Source organism: Mesoplodon bidens, assembly GCF_964165515.1.
Source record: "Mesoplodon bidens genome assembly, chromosome: 4".
Taxonomy (NCBI): Eukaryota; Metazoa; Chordata; class Mammalia; order Artiodactyla; family Ziphiidae; genus Mesoplodon; species Mesoplodon bidens.
The window spans coordinates 112,657,005-112,681,207 of record NC_138160.1 but is presented as its reverse complement, the minus strand read 5'-3'; the positions used below and the strand labels follow the sequence as shown (position 1 = coordinate 112,681,207).

The window sequence follows — 24,203 nt, the reverse complement described above, 5'->3', positions numbered from 1 at the left end:
ACCGAGACTGCCTATCTGGATAATGTGTGAAAGAAAGAAGCTTCTATCTTGTAGAAGCAACTAAATCTTATCCTAACTGAGCCACAGGCCTACACACACACACATAGAAATTTAGCCTCTGATACTATTTGCATTGTATATCAGTGATGATGAAACAATTGGTTTGGCATGCACATAAACAAATCACTGATGGGCCTAAACGTGAAAAAAAAATTTTAATGTTTTATAAGAAGATACAAAGAGAATATCTTTATGAATCTGAGACAGGGAAGGATTTTTTTTAAAGGAGATCTTATGGTGAAAACCATAAAGGAAATAACAGGTAAACTTTACAACATCAACATTTTGAACTTTTGCATGACAAAAGAAACTATAAACAAAAGTAAAAGACAAGCAACAGTGAGGCCTGTCAAGTTCAGTGTGATGCTAGGTTTGTATGTGGGGTGCGGGCAGGGGAGTGGTCAACTAAGTTTGAGGAAGGCTGCATATTCCCTTTACCTCTCAGACAGTGACAATGCATATTACCTTAACAAAAGCTCTGAGAACTTCTACAGAAACCTTTTCCTGTATGGAACTATGTCTTCCATAATACAGTTATCTAACTATGGGACCACTGTGTGTGTGTGCAGCTATGAAGTCCTCCTAGGTGTATAAGGAACACTAGGAAATGCTGCCATGAGAAATAATTGTTGTATTCACCTTTGTGTCCCCACAGGTAACTCTCCCTACTTCAGTAATTCTGACCAGCAGCAGCACTGGAGAAGATGGGGCAGAGAGGAGGAGAAGAGGAAGAGGAAGAAGAAGGAGAGGGAGAGGGGGAAGAAGAGGAGAAGAAGGGGGGAGGAGAAGAAGGAGGAGCAGAAGAGGAAGAAGAAGAAGAGGAGGAGGAAGGAGAAGAAGAGGAACAGGAAGGAGATGGAGATGGAGAAGAGGAAGGAAGAAAAAGAAATTTGGGGTTTCAGGAGTAGATGTAAATTTTCCTACTAGAGTGAACATATCCAAAGAGAAGGAAGTCTGCTGTAATCTGGGCTTTTCCTTCTCACAGCCGACAGCTGGGGCTGCTAGAAGTAGATCATTTTGAAATATGTCCAACTAGGGGGGAAAAGACCATTTTAAAGATAATGTAGGGCAGATCCCAGAGAGTTGTGTTGCAGAAAATGGTAGTTGGGACAGATTTCTTGCCAGTTACGGGAAAGAAAAAGGAAACAGCAGATCTGGTCTAGGACAATCAACTCAACATTGATTGACCACACACATACACTCTCTCTCCCTTTCTCTGGGTTCTGACATTGGGGCCTTTGTAGTCTAGAGAGGGAGATTTTATTAAGCATTTTATTTCAAGTATAGTTTAAAGCCTTTTGCTTATTTTATTGTGTTTAATCCTGTGGCAGAGGTACTATAATTATTCTCAATTTTGGGATGAGGAAAGGGAGGCACAGGTAAGTAAATTGCCTAAGGTTAAAAAGCTAGCAAGGGATGGAGGCAGGGTTCTAACCCAGGCGGTCTGCCGTAGGCTTAGCTCTGTTAACCACAGCTTCGCCCATTTCTTGTAGATAACTACAGTGCGACGTGTGAAACACCACTATAGGGAGGAACAAAGTGAACACACTGAGTCAGAAAGGACCAGTGGGATGTCAGTTCACCTTAGTGAGTGTTTGCCCTGGAGAGAAGGGAGGGGAAAGCCACTTCAGGGTGAAAAGCCAGGTGTGCCAAGTCCAGATATGGTCTATGGGCATCTTCAGCCAGGACAATTTCCTGAGTCAGAGGGATAGGCTGGGTTGTTTCAGAGAGAAAGGCAGAGGGAAGGGAAAGAAAAAGAGGGTTTCAGAGGATTTGGGGCTGGATTTGATACAGTCAGTGAAAAGGACTAGAGCCCCCTGAGGCCTTTGGCTTGGGCAGAGGTATTCGTTTCCTAAGTTTTGTGCACGTTTTGAGTAGTGAGGTTAGCAGAGAGAATGTGCATGCATTGGGGGCCCTAGTCTTCTATGCACAGTGCCCAGACTCCATTAAGACATCGCCCCAAACCCTTGGGGACAGGCAGGGTGACGGTCACTTGCAATGTGATGTCTTTGACTGTCGAGCTCGGCTTCTATTGCACGAATCCCGAGCCTGAGCTTCGCATCCTGAGCATTTGTTGAGCAAGAAGCTGAAGGCTGGTCCCTGGCCCGGGAAGGTCGCCCGGCCGGACGCGCGGGTCCCGCCCTGGGTGCCGCCCTGGCTCGGACCAGAGCATCAGGTGGGGCCCGAGGTACGGTCACCCGAGGCTGAGGCGGCCTCTCCTGGACCCGACCGGCCGCAGGCAGTCCGTCGACACTCTGGCGGGTGATCCCAGTGCATTTACAAGCTCCGACCGGGTGGAGGCGGCTTGGTGGGGGAGACCCCTAGGGCGCACGCAGCACTCCAATCTCCTCCGCACGGAGAGGACTTCCTAGCGCGCGGGAGCGGGACACTCCCTCCTGGACTTGGCCCCAGCCTCCCAGGGACACGCGGCAGGCCGGCAGGCACCGGCCCCGGCCCCTCGGGCACTGCCCTCCCGGTCCCCCAACTCGGGGACTACAAGTCCCAGCAGCCCCCGCAGCCGGCACCTCCCGCCTCGCAGCGGAGACCCCCGGTCATCCAAGCTGAGGGGCTCGGGCTGCGCTCGTGGCCGGGCCGGGCGGAGAGGCCGGTCCCGCGGGCGGGGGCGGGGGCGGCTCCGCGGCTTCTCCCGCCGCCGCCGCCGCAGCCGCCGCCGCCAAGGGGAGTTTCCAGGAAGTGGCCATATTGGATCCATTCAGCCGCAGCCGCACGGGCGGAGCGCGTCCCGCAGCCGGCTAGTCCCCATCGCGGCCCGGGTGCTCGCCCCGGCTCGCCCGCCCGGTGCGGAGCTCGCCATGGCGGCCACTGACCTGGAACGATTCTCGGTGAGCGCCCTGCTGGGCCGCGGCGCGCGCGGGAGGCGCTGGACGCGGGGAGGGGGCCGCCCTGCAGCTGGCTGGGGTCGCGAGCCGGACTGTCAGCGTCGCGCGGCCGGGCCTCGACGCCGGGCTGGACGGGGGACACCGGAGCGGGCTCTTCACAGCGCTAGTCCGGGGTCCCAGGGCGTCGGGCGGGGGCGCCTTGCCGGGAGGCTGGCGGGGTCGCCCCGTTGGGCGAAGAAGAGCAGACCTCTTTCGCGGAAAGGAGCAGATAAATACCCGCCTGGTCCTGGCCAGGTCTGAGGACAGACTGGGGCCCCAGGGGCCAGAGGGGAGGATCCAGGATACTCCGGACCCACTTCTCCCTAGTGTTTCTGCACGGCTGGGGAGATTCCTAGCCGCGCAGGTGCTGTTGGATGGGTACAGCCGGTGAGGATGAAGCCCTAGGGATCCTAGGGAGTCCCTCAAATGAGCCCAGGGCAGTTGCAGACCTGGGTCCTGAAGACCACGGCCTTCTTCTCCTTCCCGCTCCACCCCCCACCCCCCCACCCAAGCTCCCGGATCCTGGGTGCGATTCCAGGCAGGTCTGGCCTCAGTGGTCGGGTCTGAAGCAGCCATTCCCCAGGAACTGGAGGGATTCCAGATTCAGCCCAGTGGATGTTTGGGCCCCAGTCCAGGTATGCCTTCTGCAGGGCTAACGTCTCTGGTGGTCCCTGTACAGGTCTCTCTGGGCCTGAGCCAGCCAATAGCCAACTTCCCAAAGGCTTTCATAATTCACCCGGGGGAGAGGGGCCTTTTGGGGATTGTGTCTGCATGTCCCCTGATGTCTAAGGCTGGATTTGGGTGTGTCTGGGAGGTTGGGCTGTGACAGTGAAGGAAGCTGTGTCCTCTTGCCAGCATGTGAGGCCCTGGTTGGTGGTGAGGGGGAGGGAGGGCCCAGGGATGTTGGGGGTAGGGGGGAAATGCTAAATATGTGACTGATAAGGAATTGGTTCTGGGGCTAAATAAGGGATTCTGGACTTATGTAATTAATGCTATAAATATTGTCATCTGAACTTATATATGTAAATTTTCTCTTTAATCTAAAAATGTTGGTCTACTTTGGAAATATGCGTAATTAAAGCAGGAACTCTTGGTTTCATAATTTTTAGACTTGGGTGTTTTATTCCCATTGGAGAGGGGCCTGCGAGTCAGTTCAGTAAGTTTAAATACAGGAGGAGCAGATTCAGAGGTTGGGCAAATCAGAGATTCACCCTACCCCTGCACTGTAAGTGGGAATTTATGTACCCCAGGAGGGCTGTGCATGAATCCCAACAGACCTGCTGGTTAGCTGGAGGCCAAGAGAGCTGTGTGTGTTTGTACATCTCTGCCTGCGTGCCTGTGTGCATTTTCTGTGCCCAGCTGACCAGAAAGTTATGTCTGGGTCTTGTCTGTCTGTGGCCAGAGGTTACTCTAACAGTTGGTCTTGCAGGTGGGAGCAGTATGTAGAGTAACTAGAATCAGACTGCCTGATGTGAATCCTAGATTACTGCTTGTTGACCTTGTGACCCTGGGCAAGTTGTTTAACCCCTCAGTGTTCTCATCGGTATAATGGAATAAAAATACTACCTCCCTCATAGGGTTATTGGAAGGATTTAATGAGAGTATCCAGGCGAGGTGCTTAGAGCAGTGTCTGGCACATGGTAAAGACACAATAAATAATACATGTTACTTAGTGCCCATGTGGATGTGAAGACTGGCCCTGTGTGTAAGAAGGCAGCAGAGAATGAGCTTGCTCCATTACACGGTACCCTCCCTAGGGGCTCCCATCACTACACGCGTCCAGAGATTATCCTCAGAGGCTGAGCTGAGAGGCCTAGCTGCAGTGCCAGGCATTAGGCTGGAAAGGCTCTTCCCCTCAGATTCCTGTGTTTGCTCTTAAACCATATCTGCAAGGATTTCAGGTATTATTGCCATGGTGGGCCGAGGCACAGAGAGAGGATTGACTCAAATAAGGATGTACAGCCTGAGCTCAGGGGCCTTGGTTACTGTGCCAGGTTAAGCTGGATGGATGGACACCTTCCACACCCTTCACACTCTGAGCTGTCAGCCTCCTGGGAGGACATGGACACGGTTGAATTTGGGTGGAGACCTTGGGTTGGGTTTGGCCTGAATTTAGGAGTTTGGACTCCATTCTCCTCTCCTGCCTCGTCATCCTGGGAAAATCATTTCTTCCTTTATCTTGCTATAAAGTGGCAATAACCATACTGATATTCTTCAAAGAGTTTGTGGAAGATAATTGCAATCTATGGCATGTTTGGAGATATGTTTAGGTGTCTCACTTGCTGCAGGGTTGAACTGGGTGTCAAGCAGCAGCCATGAGGCTATAATCTGGTTGAGCTGTGGCAGGTTGACGCTGCCCCTCAAGCTAGCTCGGTGGTCAGACCTGGAGCTTAGATGAGCATATGGAATGGTACTTTGAGGTCAGTGTGTGCTGCGTTCCTATTCTCCATGTAGCATGATATAAAGACTGCAGGCTCAGCAGCCTTTACATTTCGGCTGGGCCTTGCTCAATCCTAGATCAGCCATGGGGTTACGGTCGAAATCTCCTAGGATGTGCATGTCTGGGACACCCCTCTGGGGAGTCTGTTGCCTCTTGCCCTCCTTGGGCAGCCAGACTCCTGTCCATTCTTGCTCTGCCCCTCCTCCTTAACTGGTCCCAGACTCTGGGCCTTACTCTTTGTCTGCCCCAGGGGCCATCTCCTGTAGTTTTCCTGTTAGAATCTCATGGGGCAGAGTTCAAACTCTATAGCGAGGGAGGATTGAGGGCCCAGGGAAAGTGGAGATCTGAGGGGGAGAGGGAAGAAGCGTGCGGCATGGCAGCCTCGCGCCTGGCACTCCTCCCAGCCCATCACTCCCCACACCCCCATCTCCGCTTTATCCCCAGCACCATCTGTCACTTCCGTTTTCACCCCTGTAATCTTGACTCTTCCCCAAGAAGCGGGCTATCCAGGGAGTGCCTACTCTGTCCCTGAGGCAAGAGCTGGTGGGAAGGAATGTGGGAGGCATCCCAGTGGGCCTGTCACAGAGTGGTGTCTCCCTGTCCTGTAAAAATGACCAGTAACAACCTTGTTGAGCTATTCCGAGGAGAAGTAGGAGCTGAGCAAGGTACATCTGCGCAGCTCTCAGTGCCTGGTGGTGTGGAGGGGTCATAAGCGAGCGCCAACCTGCAAAGCTGCAGCTCCACCCCCTCCCCTTGGGAGGTGGGTCTGCCCTGCCCTGCCCCCCTCATGGGCATCATACTATGCTATGGGTGCTCACTTTAGAAAGGTCTGCCTGGGATCTGGACTGGAATGGGTCAGAGCAGGGAGACTGACAGGGAGGCATTGGTGATCCAAGGGAGCACATGAAAAGCGACTGAGCAGAGTAGGAACAGAGAAGGTGGCAAGAAGGAGACTGACCACAATGCCAATGATGCAGGAGAACTGATGGAGGCTTGGAGCACAGGGCCAGATATTTGTCAAAAGCTTTGGATGGCAGGGAGGGCACTGGATGCTTTGTGTCCATCGTCTTGTTGATGCCAGCAGCCCACGGTTGGGTGAGATGCAGACTCTGGTCATTGGCAAGTTTGGGCCTCAGCCGCAACCTCAGCCCCCAGTACCCCTTGAGATGACAGAGAGGGTGGAGCCCTCTGAGTTTTGAGCCCTAGGATGGGCTAGGTGGAGGTACATATTTGGGGCAGTAACTAGCACAAATGTTTCTGTGGCTCCGGTCCAGCTACCAGAAGGAAGCCACTGCAGGATGACAGAGCAAAGGGCCTGAGAACTGGCTGGTCTCTATGTGTCCCCTGCAGCCTCTCCAGTCTTCCTGCCTCTGTGCTGCTAGGTCGGGTCTCAGAATCCCCAGTCATGGCCCCCAAGGCACAAGCTTTGCCAGACAACTAGATATGGAGCTATGCAGGCAGGAGGGAGACACATCTGCCAGGGGAAAGGATGCCTCCCAAGGTCAACATGCCCTCGTGATAGAGGTGTTCTTTGCTAGAGCCATTTGCATCCTCACGGCTCACGTGAGGAACCATGGATGGGAAGAGGTGGTGGAGGACAGGGCAAGGGGCATCTAGGCTGTAACATCAGTTGCCCTGGATGGTATTGGGGCAAATTAGATATTCTCCTCCTCGGAACACATGGCTTCTAGATGGTTCTTGACCCTTATCTTGGAAGCCACATCAGAGGGACAGACCAGGGGAGGAAGGAATAAGAGCCTATTTCAGATCATAGGTGCTGGCCACTCTCTGAGGGGCCTCCTGGGCTTGGGCCACCTGAGGGCCAGGGTTCAGGAGGGGCTGTGGGCCATGGACCTAAGTCCACTCACCAGACCTGGCTGTGGGGCCTGGGTATGAGTCTGACACTCTGCCTGGTGCTGGAGTGAATGGTGCAAGCAACAGAGAAGTACAGCAGTGCTGCCCGAGCCTCTGCTGGCCCATGTTGGTGCCCATGTATTTCTCTGCCCCTTCCCAGCACCGGCCTCCATTCTGGGGTAGGAGGTGGGCATAGTCACCTTTGCTGCCTATATTCCTTTTTCCAAAGGTGGGGTCTCATTCACTGTGGAAAATAGATTGCCTCCATCCTGCCGTGTCCAGACTGCTGTGGCTTTCCCTGCTGTGCGGAGGTAGGGGGCTGCTGCTGGAGCCCCTGAGCCGAGTGGGAAAGTATGAACACCTGGGGTTCCAGTACCTTCTGTGGCCCAGAGTGCCTTCCCTATCTGCTCTGTGGTGGCATGGACCGTTCCCTCCCACGGGAGGGATGACACGACATTCCTGTGTCCTAGGCCTGGGGCGAGGTGGGTGGGCCCAGAGACCAGTAACTGTGCTCTTGGCTTCTTGGAAACCTGATTTTGACATGAGAAGTGTGAAATAAAACATCCCAAATTACTGAGTGACAGTCCTGCTGTCTGTGCAGAAAGAGGGAGGAAAGTGCCTCTTAGTGAGATAGGGAAACAGAGAAACTGGAGTATTGAGGTCAGGGCATTGGGGTGGCCTCGGTCTCCTGGGGGTACTTTTTTTTTTTTTTTGCGGTATGTGGGCCTCTCACTGTTGTGGCCTCTCCCATTGTGGAGCACAGGCTCCGGACGCGCAGGCTCAGCGGCCATGGCTCACGGGCCCAGCCGCTCCACGGCATGTGGGATCCTCCCGGACCGGGACACGAACCCGTGTCCCCTGCATTGGCAGGCGGACTCTCAACCACTGCGCCACCAGGGAAGCCCTCCTGGGGGTACTTTTGCTCCCAAAGTCCCTTCGCTTCCCAGGATGGGGGAGAGGATGACTGGCCTTGAGAGAGTGACTGGTGATCTCCTCCTGGGGCCCAACTGCCATCTTGCCATTATTACCTCATCTGCCACCGTGCTGGCACCATGAAGGCTGATCCTGGCTTGCATCTTCTCCCCAGGTTTGTTGCCACCTTAGGAGAGAGATACTTTGGTTCTCAGGTGTCCTCTTGATTGGGGACAGGTATATTCTGCCTCTGTTCTTCCCTCCTGGCCCGGGATAGCAGCATTCCCACCCCCACCCTCCTATGTACATCCCTGTAGTTATTTCCCGTAACCTTTGACCTGGGCTTAGAGGCTTGCTGTGGAATCCTGGGACCAGAGCCTAAGCCTTTCCTGGGAAAATTCCTAGGATTCCTCTCGGACTCAAGGACAGTTGTGCTATGACCATGGGTTCTGGCCAGGGGCCTCTGCTCTGGCTATTTAAGGCCCAGGCTGCTGAGAGTAGCTAGAGCCAGGGGTAGGGTGGTTTGTGCCAGGAACACAGGCGGAGAAGGCTCCCAGTGGCACAATGACTCCTGGGTCCACTGCACAAGGACTTTATAGGGCCCTCCCAGAGCTGGAGCTCTCCTGGGGAAAAGGCTTCCTGTCTGCCTGCTGGGTGCTCAGGACAGTGGGTACTAGGCATGGGAGCCTGGGGGGAGAAAAACATCTGAAGTCCAAGGCACTTGGAGAGGACTCTGTGGAAGACCTGGGGTAGGGGCTGCTCTTTGCCTAGGATTCAGGAGCCAAGTACACTAATGGTGGGGTGCCATCTCTACTCCCACCCCAACAGCCAACTTCGTTTGGGAGGTTTGATCTCGGGGGCTTTTTTCACCCATAGCTTCCTTGGCTCTATTGGTTTAGACATTCAGCAGATTTCCATTTTCTTTTGGATAAAATCCTGTTTTTGTGGGCAAGTGCGAGACATGGTTTCCCCCCAGATCCCACCTCTCTTCTTGGTAAAAGGGGCAGCTCCTTTTGTCTGGTGTTTGGGGCTGCTCCAGAAGGCTCAGACAGCATTTCCTGGTCAGGAAAAGGATGTCCTATTTATCCACTGGGCTGCATAACAAAATGCCATTCTCTACTTTGTTCTGGACGACTGGGCATGGAGGAACGCAGTCAGCCTGAGCGGTTATTATTTTGGTTGTTGTCTTTGATGTGCCAAAGAAATGATGACATAGAAGCCCAGAGCCTGGCTTAGGAGCCAAAAGCTTGTTAGTGATTAGAGAGGGGCCCTGTGGAGTTTCCCATTGTGTGTGTAGAGCTCAGAGCTGCCAACTGTCTATCCTGGAGATTTGAGGACACTTTGAGCCCCCTGAGCTGGCACCCCTGGGAGCTGGGTATGTGGAAAGGGCCAGAAGCAGCTGGGTCCACCTCTCACCAGGGTCCGAGTTAAGTTGTCCAGCCTGAAGTCTCCTCCCGCAGAGCAGTCTCCTGTGGGGCTCCATGCCCAAGAGTGCAGACTGGGTGTTTTGTCCTTCCAGGTCACCTTTCTGCCAGACCCGGGGTTTCAGACTGTCAGACCATGGGTCAGGTCCACCCCAGACACACTGAGTTGGACCCTCATGGTATTCTCCATTGGTAGTTGTTGCCAACCTTTGAAAACTAGTGGGTTTTGCCAAAAAAATCTGGATATCTGGATTCTCTTTAAAAAATTGGAAAATTTAGTAATGCTAGGTCTGCATTCCCACAGTTGGCTGGAGTCACAAAACCGTAGCCATCATGGACCGAGCACAGCCTCTGCAGTTCCCCACTCTTCCTGCCTCTCCCTGAGGGACCCCACACTCAGCCAAGTCACCGGGTCTTTCATCCAATAGGCGGCAGAGTGATGTGGCTGGAAGTGTGGGTTTTACAGTCACACCATCTCCATTTAGATCCTGGCTTCACCCTCCTGAGCAGTGTCATCTTAGCAAAATTACTTAGTCTCTTGGTGCCTCAATTGTCTATTTCTGTACAGTGGGGATAATACACAGCCCACCTCATAGGGCTGATGTGTGGACTAAATGAGGTGAAATTAGAGTCACACCTGGTAAGCCCTTGTTAACTGTTAGATGTGGTGGTTGTTATTGTTACTGTCCTGCTCCCCTTCGTCCATTTACATTGCCTGCCTGGCTGTCACAGCCGTTTGAGTTTAGACTGAATTAGACTGAGCCCCTGAGGTTAAGGATCTGGTGTCTTCATCTTTTCATTAGTGGCTGTCCCAGTGCCTGGCACACAGTAGATGTGCCCAGCAAACCTGTGCTGAGTGGCTGAATGAATGAGTTGGGAGCATAATAAGAGTAGGGGGTGCAGTGCAGCTGAGTGGTTTGGGGCATGGGCTTGGCTGCTCTCAAATCCCTACTCTACCCTGATTAGTTCTTTAGCTTCTGTGCACCTCAGTTTCCTTACCTGTAAAATGGGCATAATAACGGTCTCTGCTACACAGTGTGGGAAAGGGCTGCGTAGGAGACTGTGTAAATCACTTGGTTTAGTCTGCACAGGTGGACCTTGGTGAGGTGTTGGTGTCATCATTTGACATCCATTCCTTCCTGTGGTTGTAACACCACTTTTTCCTTCCGTGTCCTTACTCTCCTTGCTTTCTCCCTGTTCCTCTGCATTCAGAGTTTCACTTTGGGGACTGTAGCAGTCAAGATGCTTTCAGTTGCAGGTACTAGATAGCCCCATTCAGCTAGCTTAAACAGTAAAGGGGAGATGTGGCCGGGGTAAAGGGAAAAGCTCAGAGGTAGGGCAGACACTGGCTCTCTCTCCTCTGTGATTTTCTTGGCTTAGCCATCCTCTGTGAGTGGGCTTCAGTCTTACGCTGGCTCCCCTAATGGTTACAAAATGGTCATAAAGGCTCAATCTGGGTCGCTTGCCTGTGCCTGACCAATCGTGCGATCATGCTAATTGTCTCAGGACTATTAGGACCCAGCCCTGGAACTGGAGCTGAGGTCTTACCTGACAAGTTGCAAGTAACCAGTGAGAGGCCTGAAGTTCCTTTCTGAGTTGTGGTAGCTGAGATATGCCAGTGGTGCTTTGTAGGTTGCTGGCTTCTCCTAGGCTGAGACCTAATACAGGTCAACGGAGACACCAGGGCGGGCACCTTGGAGGGAGTGTCGCACCTTGGATCACATGTTGTTGATGCCAAATATAGGATCGGGGAGGTTGGCATTAGTAAGAGTCACACCTCAATAGAGCTGGGAGGTCAGATCAGTCTCCTGAGACCAGGGAACAACACTCTGTCCCCGTGAGGACCAGCGGCCATTCTTCTGTGTGTGGATGTGTGTGTGTGCACGCGTGCTCTGGAGATTGACACTCCCGTGGCCCCCGAGGCTCCTGAGCAGGATCAGTTGCCCCAGGTTTGTGGCCCTTGGAGTGACAGAGTGTAGCCTGGGCAACAACTTGGGGACGGAGACCTCCCTGTACGTACACACTTCTCCAGAGAGAGCCCAGCTGTGTGAGTGAAGGCAGGCAGGACTCGCTGAGCGTGGGTGGGTGGGCTTGTGTGAGACCCCTGAGTGCTGCTCTTAGCCTTTGGAGCCTGGGACTGTGAGAGAGTTGGGGAAAATCAGGAATAGAATGGCCTCTGATTCTGTGTAAGGACTCTGAAGCCGAGTATGTGTGTGCGCGTGCGTGGCTTCCAGACAGCTGACTGGGTGGGTTTTGGCGGCAGACTACAGGATGTTGGATTGCATCCTGATTGTGTCACCCTTGGAAGAAGAGGATGAATAAACACATAGCCTTCTCTGCAAGCACAGCACGCCTTAAATTTTGGAGATTTTCAGTCTCGCCTGAAAAGAAAGCCCTAGACTAACTGTTCTGTCCTCCATTTGATCCTCAAGCTGCCACGAGCAGGTGGAACAGAGACCGAATAATGAAGCTCTGTGTAAGGTGGGCAGATACCCCTGATGCTGTGGCAGTAAAGGCAGTGTTCAGTAATATATAAGTGGTGGTGTTGTCTAGCACATTGGACATAGTGGTGGGAGGGTGGAAAGTGGGAAGACTGACCTCCCCCAGCCTGCAGCCCACTTCAAGGAGCTCATGGAACAGTTGGAGAATCATGATGCATATAAAAAGGACAACTAATAGTGCAAGGAAATGGGGTCACAGCCAAGTGATGGGTCTGGAATGTGAGTACTTAGGGGCCAGGTCAAAGCAGGTGCCAGAGAAAGGTAGAGTGAGCTCTGGGGCCTGGGGAAGGTGTCAACTTTGAAAAGTATATCCAGAGATAACCAGCTGGGCAGGAACCAAGCCTGGGAAAAAGGTCTCAGATGGTAAAGGGCCTGGAATGCCATGCTAGGGGGTTTGAACCAGACCCAGCACTTCCTATGCCCCATTTACTGGTTTTGATGTGGCTACCAGTGAGAGGAAGCTGCCGTTGGGCCTCTTTGTTGTTATGTTTGCAGCCCTGGGGGGACCTGGGCTTGATTGGGAAGGTTGTGACTCAGTCCCCTGGGGATGGGGGCAGGGAGAAAGGGTCAGCTATAAGAGCAGAGGTTCTGTTGAAAGAGGGTCATTGGAGGGAACCTCTTAGGGGTAACTCTGACTTGTTCAAAGGGATAGTACAGCTGCCCGGAGGGGCCACGTGGGGTCTAGGCTGCCCCCACACACACTTGGGAGTCTTTGATGCAGGGATGCCATGATTGAGCTGGGGGAGGGGCCTGGGGGAAGGGGCAGGTAGGCATAATTAATGAAGAAGAGAGGGTTGGGTTTGAGTGCCAAGGGGCTCTGGTTGGGAGGAAAGAATGGTCAGAGGGTTCAGGCTGAGACAACAGGCTGCGGCTGCAGAGAGGTCAGGGGGAGCGCAGATGCTCAGGAGATCCCTGTGCTGGAGGGCAGGGAGCCAGGGCCCTACTCTCTGGTCCTCAGCCCTCTCTGCTCACTGTGCCTGTACCCACACAAGGGCTGCCACTGTCCTAATCAGTGCTTCTGGGACTGTCTTCAGTTGGGCCTGTTTCCTCCCCTCAGGAGCTGTGAGCTGGGTGGCAGGATGAGACTCAGACCCACTGTCCTGTCCTGTCCTGTCCTTGCTCTGTCTAGCTGGCAGTCAGGGCAGCGGGGCTTGGGAACAGAGGAGGCATGCTTCTGCCCTACACGGAGCTGTCTGGGGCCTGCCCTTGAGAGGACCCAAACCTGGGGAGGATGAGCCTGGGAACCTTCCGTCAGAGGACAGCATTCCACCCCCATTCCCAGGGAAGCAAAGAATCCACACAAGTTGGAGCCTGACCTTGACCCTCTGCTTTGGGTCCCGGTGGGTTCTTTTTATAGTGCTGTGGGCCAGCTCACTGGCCCCTGCTCGCTCAGGACCTGCTGCCCGCCTCTCTGGGCAGGCCTCCACATTCTCATCCAGAATCTAAGCAACTAGGACTGGGGTGGGGCTGGGAGGATGGCAGGAGCCAGAGACTGGGAGTCCCTACAGAGTACCACTGAGGCCTCAGAGTCACAATGCCCCAGAGACTGGTCTTGAGACCCAGTGGTGGGTCCGAGTGAGCGCCGGCCCCTTCAGCAGGGCCCACGTGTGCATTCCATGCTTGGGTGTGTGAGGAGCAAGGGGTGCCCGTGGAGGACTGTGAGCCCAGCCTGATAGGAGAGGCCCCCCCGATAGTGCGAGTGTGAGGGGGTCAGGCCAGACCTGCCTCTGCTTGGGTCCTGCTTCAGTAGGAAGGGGCCACAGGAACATACACACCTGTAATCTTGACCTTTTGAAATCTTCGTTTAAGATCCAGGGACCATCTGGGGCCTCCTCCTGGGCAGGAGGGCAGGTGAGCCCTCAGGTAGCAGCCGTAGGTCTTGGGGCCACCTGCCAGGAGACACCTCAGGCGTAGACATTCCTCGCCAGCCCAGGAGGAGCAAAGCCACAGGTGAAAGGGCCTTTTCCCAGTTAGAGTCATGGGTCCTGAGGCCCTGGGACTCCCTCTGTGGAAACTTGGCCTGGACTTGGAGCTCTGATGCACTCACGATGCGTCCTGAGATGTGCTGAGAATTGAGACAAGGTTGGCGGCGGAGGGGTGGGGGGTGACTCAGGTTTAGCCTCCCCGCTACTTGACCCCTCTTCCCTAGTGGGCTCACTGCCTCTCTCCTCTCTCTTGGCAGAATGCAGAGCCAGAGCCCCGGAGCCTCTCCCTGGGTGGCCATGTGGGTTTCGACAGCCTCCCCGACCAGCTGGTCAGCAGGTCGGTCACTCAGGGCTTCAGCTTCAACATCCTCTGTGTGGGTGAGTGTCATGCCTGGCCAGGGGGCAGCCTCAGACAGAGGACGGATGCGGGTCTTCTGGGAGATGGGACGCTGCTGCCCTGACCACCTGTTGAGCTGCAAGGGGACCTCCCAGGCAGAGTGACACTTTGGGGGGTCAGGACGAGGCTTTGGTGGGTGTCTCTGCCAGGGTCAAAGATAGAGGTGGAGCCAGGGCCTGATTCAGTGTTGCCATGAAGAGTAAACTTGGAAAGAGTAAAAAGCTTGGAAGTGCTTTGAGTGTTTATCACAGTGGTTGGGATCCATTTGTTTGTTTATTTAAAAAACAGCTATTGTTGTTCCTACTATGTATCAAGGACACTATGGTAAACCAGACTGTCCCTGCATTACAGTGTTATGTAGTAAGCGCTCCAGTACACATCTACACAATACAGCCCCCAACAGGGAGGCTCTGGAAGGTTCCATGTGCCTCAGGGCCTGGGGCTCCCAGAGGGGACAAAAAGCTCTGCCAGACCCTCTACAGGTGCCTAAGCCCTGGCATCTGCCAGGCTGTGGGTGCCCCTTGGAAAGCAGCCTTTCCTGAACCTCCCCCCTCCCATTAAAGCTTCATGAAGTTGGGGCCACCCACAGCAGGTGGGCTGAGCCACTGGTGGCTTCAGACCCTGGCCCTGCTGGCCCCATGACCTTCCTGGGCCCAGGAGGGATGGCGTGCAGAGCAGGTGACCAGGTCCCATTGAGGCCAGCAGAGGCCAGTGTCTAGTGGTATCTCACAACTGCCTGGCTTTGTCTCTTCCCCACGCTCTGAGGAAACACCTACACACACCCCACGTAGCCACGTCTTATGTCCAAGTCAGCCTTTTGGGTCTTCCTTACACATATTATTTCTGAGGCCACTGAGAAGGGATGGTTCATGGGGTTGGGGACAGTGGGGGATGGAGTGGGAGACCTGCCCCCCTCTCTTGTACAGAGGCCGAGGGTGCCTGAGCCCCACCTGGCTTACCCAACAGCCAGGGACAGCTCCGGTTCCAGCCTTTGACATCCCCTCTGCCCACTCCTTGCCCCCCAGGGGAGACTGGCATTGGCAAGTCCACACTGATGAACACGCTCTTCAACACGACCTTTGAGACGGAGGAAGCCAGTCACCATGAGGAGTGTGTGCGCCTGCGGCCCCAGACCTACGACCTCCAAGAGAGCAATGTGCAGCTCAAGCTGACCATCGTGGATGCCGTGGGCTTCGGGGATCAGATCAATAAGGACGAGAGGCAAGCGGCAGGAGGGGCGGCCCGCCTGGTCTCTTCCCCGTCCCCCCACGTCGGCCGTGGTTCTAACACTCTGCCCGAGTGGTCTGCACCCCTCGCTGCCCCAGACAAGTAACCAAGCCCGCACTCCATGGGGCCCAGGGGAGGGCCGTTAGGAGACTATCTAAGGTCCTGAGGACCCCTTGGGGGACCAGGAGAAGGGGTCAGCCACCTGTACCCAGACAGGAATCCCCAGGTAGAAGCTGTTCGTTCCCGCAGAGAGAAGGCTGGTGGGCAGCCTGGCTGGGCTCCAGGCCTTGCACCGCGGCTCTGCTGCCTGCCTTCCAGTGACGGAGCCGTCTGTAGTTACAGGCCCATAGTCGACTACATCGACGCGCAGTTTGAAAACTACCTGCAGGAGGAGCTGAAGATCCGCCGTTCGCTCTTCGACTACCATGACACGAGGATCCACGTCTGCCTCTACTTCATCACGCCCACAGGGCACTCCCTCAAGTCCCTGGATCTGGTGACCATGAAGAAACTAGACAGCAAGGTCTGGCCCCCCTCCAGCTGATTCTGTGGGCTCCCCATCTTCCACAGAGGCGGGGTGTGGTTGGGGGCTTGCAGACAGCCCCCTGGGCTTGGTCCTCTCTGTATCTTCTCTTGCATCTGTCCCTGTGGCTCCAGCCAGCCCCCATTGCTCTGGGCTCTTTCTCCAGATCTCTGTCCCCTGCGTCTGGCCCTGAGCCCATTCCTTCCAGCTGAGTTGATTCTTATTCTCAGCCTGCTAGCTCCTGGCATCCTCCCCGTCCCCCTAGAGTTACCTCCCCACCTCGCCCCCGACCCTCTGCCCCTCTGACCCCACCTCCCCAAAGCATCCCAATTCTCTGCTCATTTTCTCTCTCTCAATTCCTAGTTTCTCTGCTGCCTTCACTTCCCCTGTCCTTCCTGCCGTGGCTTTCCCTTGGGGTCCTCCTGAGCACAGTAGAGACAGGAGAGTTAAGCCCCAGAATTAGAGTGGGAATGAGGAGTGGGTATTAAAAGGGCAGCTTCATGGGAATGACAGGAATGGCATGGGGTCCTGGAGGGTGTGCAGCCCTAGAGTCACCTGTCAGCTCTCACATGACTGCTCCCCTCTCTCAGGAGTTAATTTTCACTGTGAACAATGGGATAACCTTGGCCTGGGAGATTTTGAGGTCTCTCTGTGGCTACTGCTAATGGGTCATCTAACCTACTTTGGGGGCACTCAGCCCCCTACTGCTGGTCCTGTCAGGCCCCACACCGGTTAAGACCTTCAGAGCACTCTGGGTCAAAGCTGGGTATGCCCAAGGGACTAATTTGGAGGTTTGGGGCAGCCAGGGCTGTAAGAAACACTGCAGCCAATTGTTACAACCCGTTACAATGGCCCCAGCTAGCTGGGTTCAGGCCAGGACACCCCTTAGGAGCAGCTCCATCTCTCTGGCTTCCTGCCCGCCTGCCCAGGGGTGTGGCCTGAGCAGGGCTCTCCACAGTCAAGGAGCAACTCACCTGCTGACCCCTCTCCTCAATCCTGGCAGGTGAACATTATTCCCATCATCGCCAAAGCGGACACCATTTCCAAGAGTGAGCTCCACAAGTTCAAGATCAAGATCATGGGTGAGCTGGTCAGCAATGGGGTCCAGATCTACCAGTTTCCCACAGATGATGAAGCTGTTGCAGAGATTAATGCGGTCATGAATGTGAGTGTTGGGCAAGGGCCTTGGGGCTCTGGGGCCAGAGGGCTTGGAACCGGCCCCAGGCCACTCTCTTTTCCCTGGGTTTCAACCTTAGCTCTCCAGGAAAGATGGGTAGGCATCTGGGAGCTGGCCAGTCCTTCATTCTCTGGACAGGGGATGGGAAGAATTGGGTATTGGGCTGGTACCGGGGCTTCCCCAGGTTTAAGTTTCCCAAGGTACGAACTCAGGGCTGGGACCTGAAACCTGCAGGAGCAAGCAGGCAGGATGCCAGGGCTTGGGAACTTGGAAGAGAGCCAGGCCCACAGGTCGTTTGAGAGAGCTTCTGGTGGCCCCTGGGGAGCCCAAGGGCTGAAAGAACACCCTACAACAAGAGGAAAGGGGTTGCGGGTTCAGCCCACTCCCTTGTGTGGAGGTTCCAGGATACTTCTCCAAAGGAAAGCCGGCAAGTGAGCATCTGGCCAGGCCTTGTTCAGGTCTGGGCAACCCCTCCCTGGGGCCCAGCGGCAGTGAGGGTGGGTCTGTCCATTAGCCTGTGTCAGCTCAGTGCTCACGCACACTTGGGCCCCTTTCCAGGCACACCTGCCGTTTGCCGTGGTGGGCAGCACCGAGGAGGTGAAGGTGGGGAACAAGCTGGTGCGAGCGCGGCAGTACCCCTGGGGCGTGGTGCAGGGTGAGTGTGGTGGTGAGAGCACAGCCCCGGCTGGGGACCCAGACTCAGTCCCCTGTCCTGTGTCCTCCCCGTGACCATCTGCTGCCTGTCCTCCCCCTGGAGTCTACCTCTAACACCCTAACCGCTGTCCTGTGCCCCGTCCTTCCTGTGCTGGTGGCTGGGAGCCTGCCTGATGCCCACGTGCCCTCTCCTTTCAGTGGAGAATGAGAATCACTGCGACTTTGTGAAGCTGCGGGAGATGTTGATCCGGGTGAACATGGAGGACCTCCGCGAGCAGACCCACAGTCGGCACTACGAGCTCTACCGGCGCTGCAAGTTGGAGGAGATGGGCTTCCAGGACAGCGATGGTGACAGCCAGCCTTTCAGGTGACAGCCTGCCTCCCCCGCCACAGCCAGACTTGCCACATCGGCACCTGTTCTGGGGGCTTGTGAGCTGGGGAGAGAGGCCGTTGGGACCCCAGCATCCTCTCCCCCGACCCCCCATGCCCACTTGATTTCGCTTCTCTGGCCCTGCCCACTCCGTTCCGCCATAATCTCTGCCTTGGCCTCTTTTCTCTGGGTCTCCACAGCCTACAGGAGACATACGAGGCCAAGAGGAAAGAATTCCTGAGCGAGCTGCAGAGGAAGGAGGAGGAGATGAGGCAGATGTTCGTCAACAAAGTGAAGGAGACGGAGCTGGAGTTGAAGGAGAAGGAGAGAGAGGTGTGTGCAGGGCTTGAGGGCTGTGGTGAGGCCAGGCCAGGGAGGGCCCGGGCTCCTGCTGGGCCCACATGAAGCCCGGCCTCCCCGCCTTCTGCTCCCAGCTCCACGAGAAGTTTGAACACCTCAAGCGGGTCCACCAGGAAGAGAAGCGCAAGGTGGAGGAGAAGCGCCAGGAACTGGAGGAGGAGACCAACGCCTTCAACCGCAGGAAGGCGGCGGTGGAGGCCCTGCAGTCTCAGGCCCTGCACGCCACCTCGCAGCAGCCTCTGAGGAAGGACAAGGACAAGAAGAAGTAGGTGGCGGGCTCCCTGCCCTGCGCTGGCTCGCTCACTCTCACTCTCGCTCACTCTCGCTGGTTCACCATTTTGCTCTCTTCTTTCACTTGCTCTCCCACCTCATTCTTGCTCACCTTTCTTCTTTCACTAGTGATCTTCATATCTCAAGATATCAAGCATTCATGCCCACTCTTGTATTTGTGCATGAGTGGCCCCTCTTCCCTCTTCTACCCCACACCCCATTTCTCTCTCTCTCTCTCTCTCTGTGTCTTTCTCTCTCTCTCCTGCAGCCCCCTCAAGAGCTGGGTGGAGAAGGCTGGGCCACACAGGCAGGGAGTGGCCCCCGAGAGGGTGTAGGGTCTCAGGGAAAGTCTTTCAGGCCAGGAGACGGTCAGGGCCTGGGAATGTTAGCATTTCTGGGCAGATTCCAGTTTCTGGAATTCTGGTTTCTGCTTGGACAGCCATGGTGCCTCCCCCTCAGTCCTGAAGCTGTGGACGTGGGCCCCATATTGGCAGGCAGGTGGTGACTGAGGACAGTGGAGACTTGAGCCCAGCCAGCACTAACCCCCTGGACACTATGATCTTGACCTGCTCAAGGAAGGACAGAAGCTCCCTGTAGGGGCCCTGTGAATCCTACTGGAGAGGGGGCTGCCCCTCAAGTAGAGGCTGGAGTTGTTCCTCCGAGAGTACTCCGAGGAGAGAGAATTATGGGGGATGAGGCGGAGGCTTTTCCAGGAGTGCAGTCAACTTTTGGCCAGGTGGGGGCCACTCTAAGTCCCTTCTCCTTGGTGTTTTTCATAGCCTGTTTCCACACTCACATCTGGAGTCCAGATGCCCTGGCTCCCGGGGAGTCTCCCTCTCCCACCCCACTTCATTCAATGTCCCACACAGCATCACACCGTGGGGATCTCGTCTGTTCCTGCTTCTCCCTGCCCCTGGTCTGTGTCAGGTACCTTACTTCTCTTGCCAGGTGTACCCATCTTGGTCCTCATTCTTGTTCTTTTTGGAATTCCATCTCCTCCTGGAGTGTTTGGGAATGTGTGTGTCCAGGCACTTCCTTCCTTGGTGGCAGTGGAGCCTTGTGGTTAGGGCCATGCAGCGCATGGCTAGCTGTGGCCCTGGGATGCTGCTTGTGGCCTTGGCCTTCCACCTGCCCCCCAATATTGTGCTCCCTAACACACACACACGCATGACACATGTACACTGTCTTACTCTCTCCTGCCCCATCACATACATAGACTCAGACACATATCTACTAACACACACAGTCCCCAAGGCACACACGCACAGAGGCACAGACACATCTAAGGAAAATAAACTTAAGGAGCTTCTGGGGGAGACCAGGGGGACAAAGCCAGGCATTTAGGAACTGGATGCTAGTTCTCATTCCCAAGGCCTGCCTTCTGCTTTGGAATAGACCCTGTAGTTTCCCGCATCCTGCTGACTGGTGGCTCCACCCCAGCTGCTGGCACGGCTGCGACAGATAAGCCCCTGCTCGTCCCCAGGGAGGACCCCAGCCCCACACTCCCCTCAGCCATGTAAATTTCCCTTCTGCTTTGCATTTGCTTCAAGCCCTGGTCCCATGTCCAGGTCTTGGTGAGCTCAGTGAGTGTGAGGGCTCTGTGAATTGGAACCTGTGTGGATTTCAAGCTAGTGGCTCAGAAATCTGGTTTTTCCTGGGAGGGGGTATGCCACTCTATGAACCACATGCTGGCTCCTGAATTGACTTTGCCGTGCTCCTTGCCAACTTACCCCAGGCCATCTCGTTAAAAAAAAGGCAGGCAGAGTCCCCTAGGAAATGAGCTATGGAGAAACCCCTCAAAAACGGAAGATCAAGGACCCGTGGCCGGGTCAGGGGATGAGGGCCAATGGGGTGGTGGGGTGCAGGCTGGCTGCAAGGGCACCAGCACAGCTCAGGGTGGGGCTCATCACTGGTGTCAGGTCTCCCTGCTTTTTTCATGTGACCTGGGCCTGGAAAACAGGTCTTTTCTGTTTGCTGGACATTCCAGAAAGCTTCAGTCAGTTTGGCCTCTGGGAGAGAGCCCTCTCCTCCAATGCTGGCCTTGTGGAGGCCAGGAGTGGGGTAGGTGGGGTGGCTGGGAGCACCCCTTCCCCCCACCCTGGTCAGGGGAATGGGATGAGTCAGCAGTGCATTTGGGGGGACATTTTTTTGTGACCATTTAGTTGAATGGCTTTGATTGACTGTACTTATTCTTCAAATTTTAATTCATCTTTGCAAAATTACTTCCCTATCAGACCCTCAGCCTGGGATGCCATAAACTGAAGCGAATTCTCTGCTTTGCTTGTTACAAATGCCAAACTGACTGTCCTTTCCCAGTGTTCATCTTGCTGTCTTTTGCTTCTGTTTGATTTGGTCGTCTGTGTACCTTTTAATGTGTCTGTTTTTGTTCTGTTTGTTTTATTTTTATTTTTCAGTTAACGCACGCACAGACTTACATGTCAAGAGTGGACTTTAGACTTTCATGTGTTAAGTTGCTTGAGTTACACCTTGTGACCCTTCTCCCATAACATGGTGTGAGGACGGACTGGGAGCTGGTACAGACTCCAGTGTTTACAGCCTTGCTTTGTCCCCCGCCAACCCCGCCATCCCCCAGGCTGCCTGGGCCTGGCGGGCCGCCCTCTCTATGCAAACTCGTTAAAGCCATGAATGCTGGAATCCAAAACTGATGAGGTTTATTTTTTTCAGAGCCAGTGGCTGGTCTTCCATTTACAGTGTCACTATTCCTTGACGGAGCAGTTTTGTGCCACTCTAGCGAAGGCCCCAGCCGGCGATGCTCGGCCTAATTGTTCAGCGTCAAGATGGCATCTCATGCAGTGCCCTAGGTGTGGCCACGTGGTGTGGTATACATGCTGCAAGTTCGCCTGATTCCCCTTCATTTTAATTTTTCTAACCTAGAGCTTAATTTCAATAATAACTTTTAAAGCACTTCTAAATTTTTATTTTGGCACAAGCATAAAGACAAATAATACCCTCTCCCATTATTTTCATAAGTAACAGATTCCCTGATTTTTAAAAACTAAAAATATCTCTAAACCTTTCTTATGTATAAAGTATCCCTATAAAATATAGGGAGAGGCGGGTAATAAACATCCTGTAATGACAGTGTTTGGAATTTCTTTATGGATGAAAGTGGATCATGAACAAGACCACGTCCAGTGTTTTTACTGTGAATGTAAATGGAACAGCAGCCCAAAGCCATTGTCTCTGTGCCCCAGAGGTGCTACCTGTAAACAGGGACCAACCCCATGTGTGCGTGTTAAGTGTTTGACTCTGTTTAACTAAGACCCCCAAACCAATCCTGCATATTCCAAATGCAGAGAGTGTTCAGCAGAAACAGGTTTTTCTCCAGGTCATTGTTTCCTTTTTCTTGGCTGAGTCACAGGGAAAGAGATGAACGTGTCTGATGTTGTGAACAATTTAAGAAAAAAATACCAGCAGAGTAGCTTTTCCCCTTTACCAGCATTCTTAAAGAGAACATTCTAAGAAAGTACAAGCATTCTTCTATGTTCCTGTTGGTTTGCAAGCCATTGAGAATATCAGGGTTGAAAATATAGGCTGATAATATGGTACACAAGAAATGAATAGATGAGAGGAAGGATTTCATTTAATGTTGATGAAGCACTGTGCTGGGCACTGGCTACCCAGAGTTAACGCGCAGCTCTGTCCTCAAGGAGCTTACAGTCTAGTGCACTCCCTAGTTGGAAGACTTAGGAAGCTGCGCTAATACATTGTTGGATTGGCATTTTGTTTTTTACGTCCTTCATCTTCTCTCCCATCGTTGTTTCCCTCTTTCTGCCTTGGCCTGCTTTACTGATTTCCAGGACAAGGTCCTGGCTCCTTCCTGCCCTTCTGAGACCATGTTCCATTCAGAGAGGGGTGGAGGGTGAGCTGTATGTATCCACTGAGGCGTGACCAGGAAAAGGTGGTCTTTTTCTCCTCGCCAGGAGCAGAGCAGGTTTTATTGATGCTCAAAGTGAAAATTCTCCAAAGTTATGCCATGACCAGGGGTGGATACAGGTTTTTGAGGGGCTCGAAGCTTGAACTACTTGAGAAACCTTTTTTTTTTTTTTTTTTTTTTTTTTAAAGAAGGATATGAGTATAAAATTAGGTACAGGGCCTTGGAAAGGGCACTGAGAATTAAGCTTCATTAGCTTCAGAGTAAATCCACCTCTGGCTATAACTGATGCTTCAGTGTGGGTATCCAAAAAGGTAAATCAGCATATCTAAGGCAGATGTGGACTGCGAGTGGCTTACTTTAGGGTAATTATATGTCTGAAAATGTATTTAGTTGGGTGGAAGTATGACCTTTAAGATAGCCTCTGTCAGCTAATGTATTTCTGAAGACGAGGCTCAATGACCCAGCAGGTTCACTGGTTATATAAGAAATGAGGACTCCTGATTCATGGGCTAATCTGGGGACTCTTGGAGTGGGCAGATTCTGCCACCCATCCACTGCCGCCTGCAGGCTGCACCCAGGGCATACTTGGGAGGCCAGAATTATGGCTGGTTATCTGCCTGCGGGCCCAAGCCTTCCCAGAATCTCGGGGAGACCTGTCATTGTTACATTTTCTGGGGTCTGAGCTGCCTCCACAGGACCCACTGACTTCAGCGAGCCTTACTGCACTTTTCTCCCATGCTGTTTATGTTTGGAATTTTGTCATTTTTAGCTGAGACCAAATTAATCCTTGGTGCCTAAGGTGGGCTTAGAATTTGCCATTATTTAACAAGCTCCCCGTCACGGAATGTGCCCCCTGTCTGCAGGATATCATTACCCCTCCTTTTCTGTCTCAGTATCATCTGTTGGCATTTAGGAGAGTCAGTGGGATCACGCTGGCATTTACTATCATGTCTTTCATGAACCAAGTTGGTTTTGGGTAGAATCACCATATAATTTATTGCCCAAACTGAGACTTTTGAGAGTGAAAGGAAATGCTATTTATAATTATGCCAAGTCAACAGGCATAAGCCATGACTGTCTCAGGCAAACTGGGATGTATGGTCGCCCAAGTTATGGGTAACCTGAGTCTAGGTGGTCTGCACTTGTGCAGACTAACTCCATGTATGTTTGTGTGTATGTCTTTGTGTGGGTTCCCTGTTAAGTGGGGCTTGTATTACTGGATAAGAGGCCCAAGGGAAGTGTGGCTTGCTAGTCTGTTACGTTAACATGCTTTTCTAAAACTGCTTCACTTGTTAATTCATTTACTCCTTCATTCATTGACAATTTTTGTTC

The 24,203-nt window shown here is 53.7% G+C and overlaps 1 protein-coding gene across 2 annotated transcripts; it reads left to right on the top strand.

The window, feature by feature from the left end:
• Positions 1 to 2,439: 2,439 nt before the first annotated feature.
• SEPTIN8 (septin 8) lies at positions 2,440 to 23,040 on the top strand (the record flags this gene model as incomplete). 2 transcript variants are annotated; one of them, XM_081230600.1, is made up of 10 exons in its annotated part: positions 3,554 to 3,574; positions 14,253 to 14,373; positions 15,418 to 15,613; positions 15,956 to 16,142; positions 17,146 to 17,307; positions 17,878 to 17,974; positions 18,172 to 18,340; positions 18,544 to 18,676; positions 18,778 to 18,968; positions 21,388 to 23,040. In XM_081230600.1, exons 3-10 carry the CDS (start codon positions 15,447 to 15,449, stop codon positions 21,389 to 21,391), a joined length of 1,110 nt encoding a protein of 369 aa, XP_081086726.1. In that variant the 5' UTR covers positions 3,554 to 3,574; positions 14,253 to 14,373; positions 15,418 to 15,446. The 2 variants fall into 2 exon arrangements, with proteins under 2 accessions (XP_081086727.1, XP_081086726.1); XM_081230601.1 differs by lacking the exons at positions 3,554 to 3,574; positions 21,388 to 23,040 and adding an exon at positions 2,440 to 2,903 and having other exon boundaries at positions 18,778 to 18,972.
• Between the last annotated feature and the right edge of the window lie 1,163 nt (positions 23,041 to 24,203).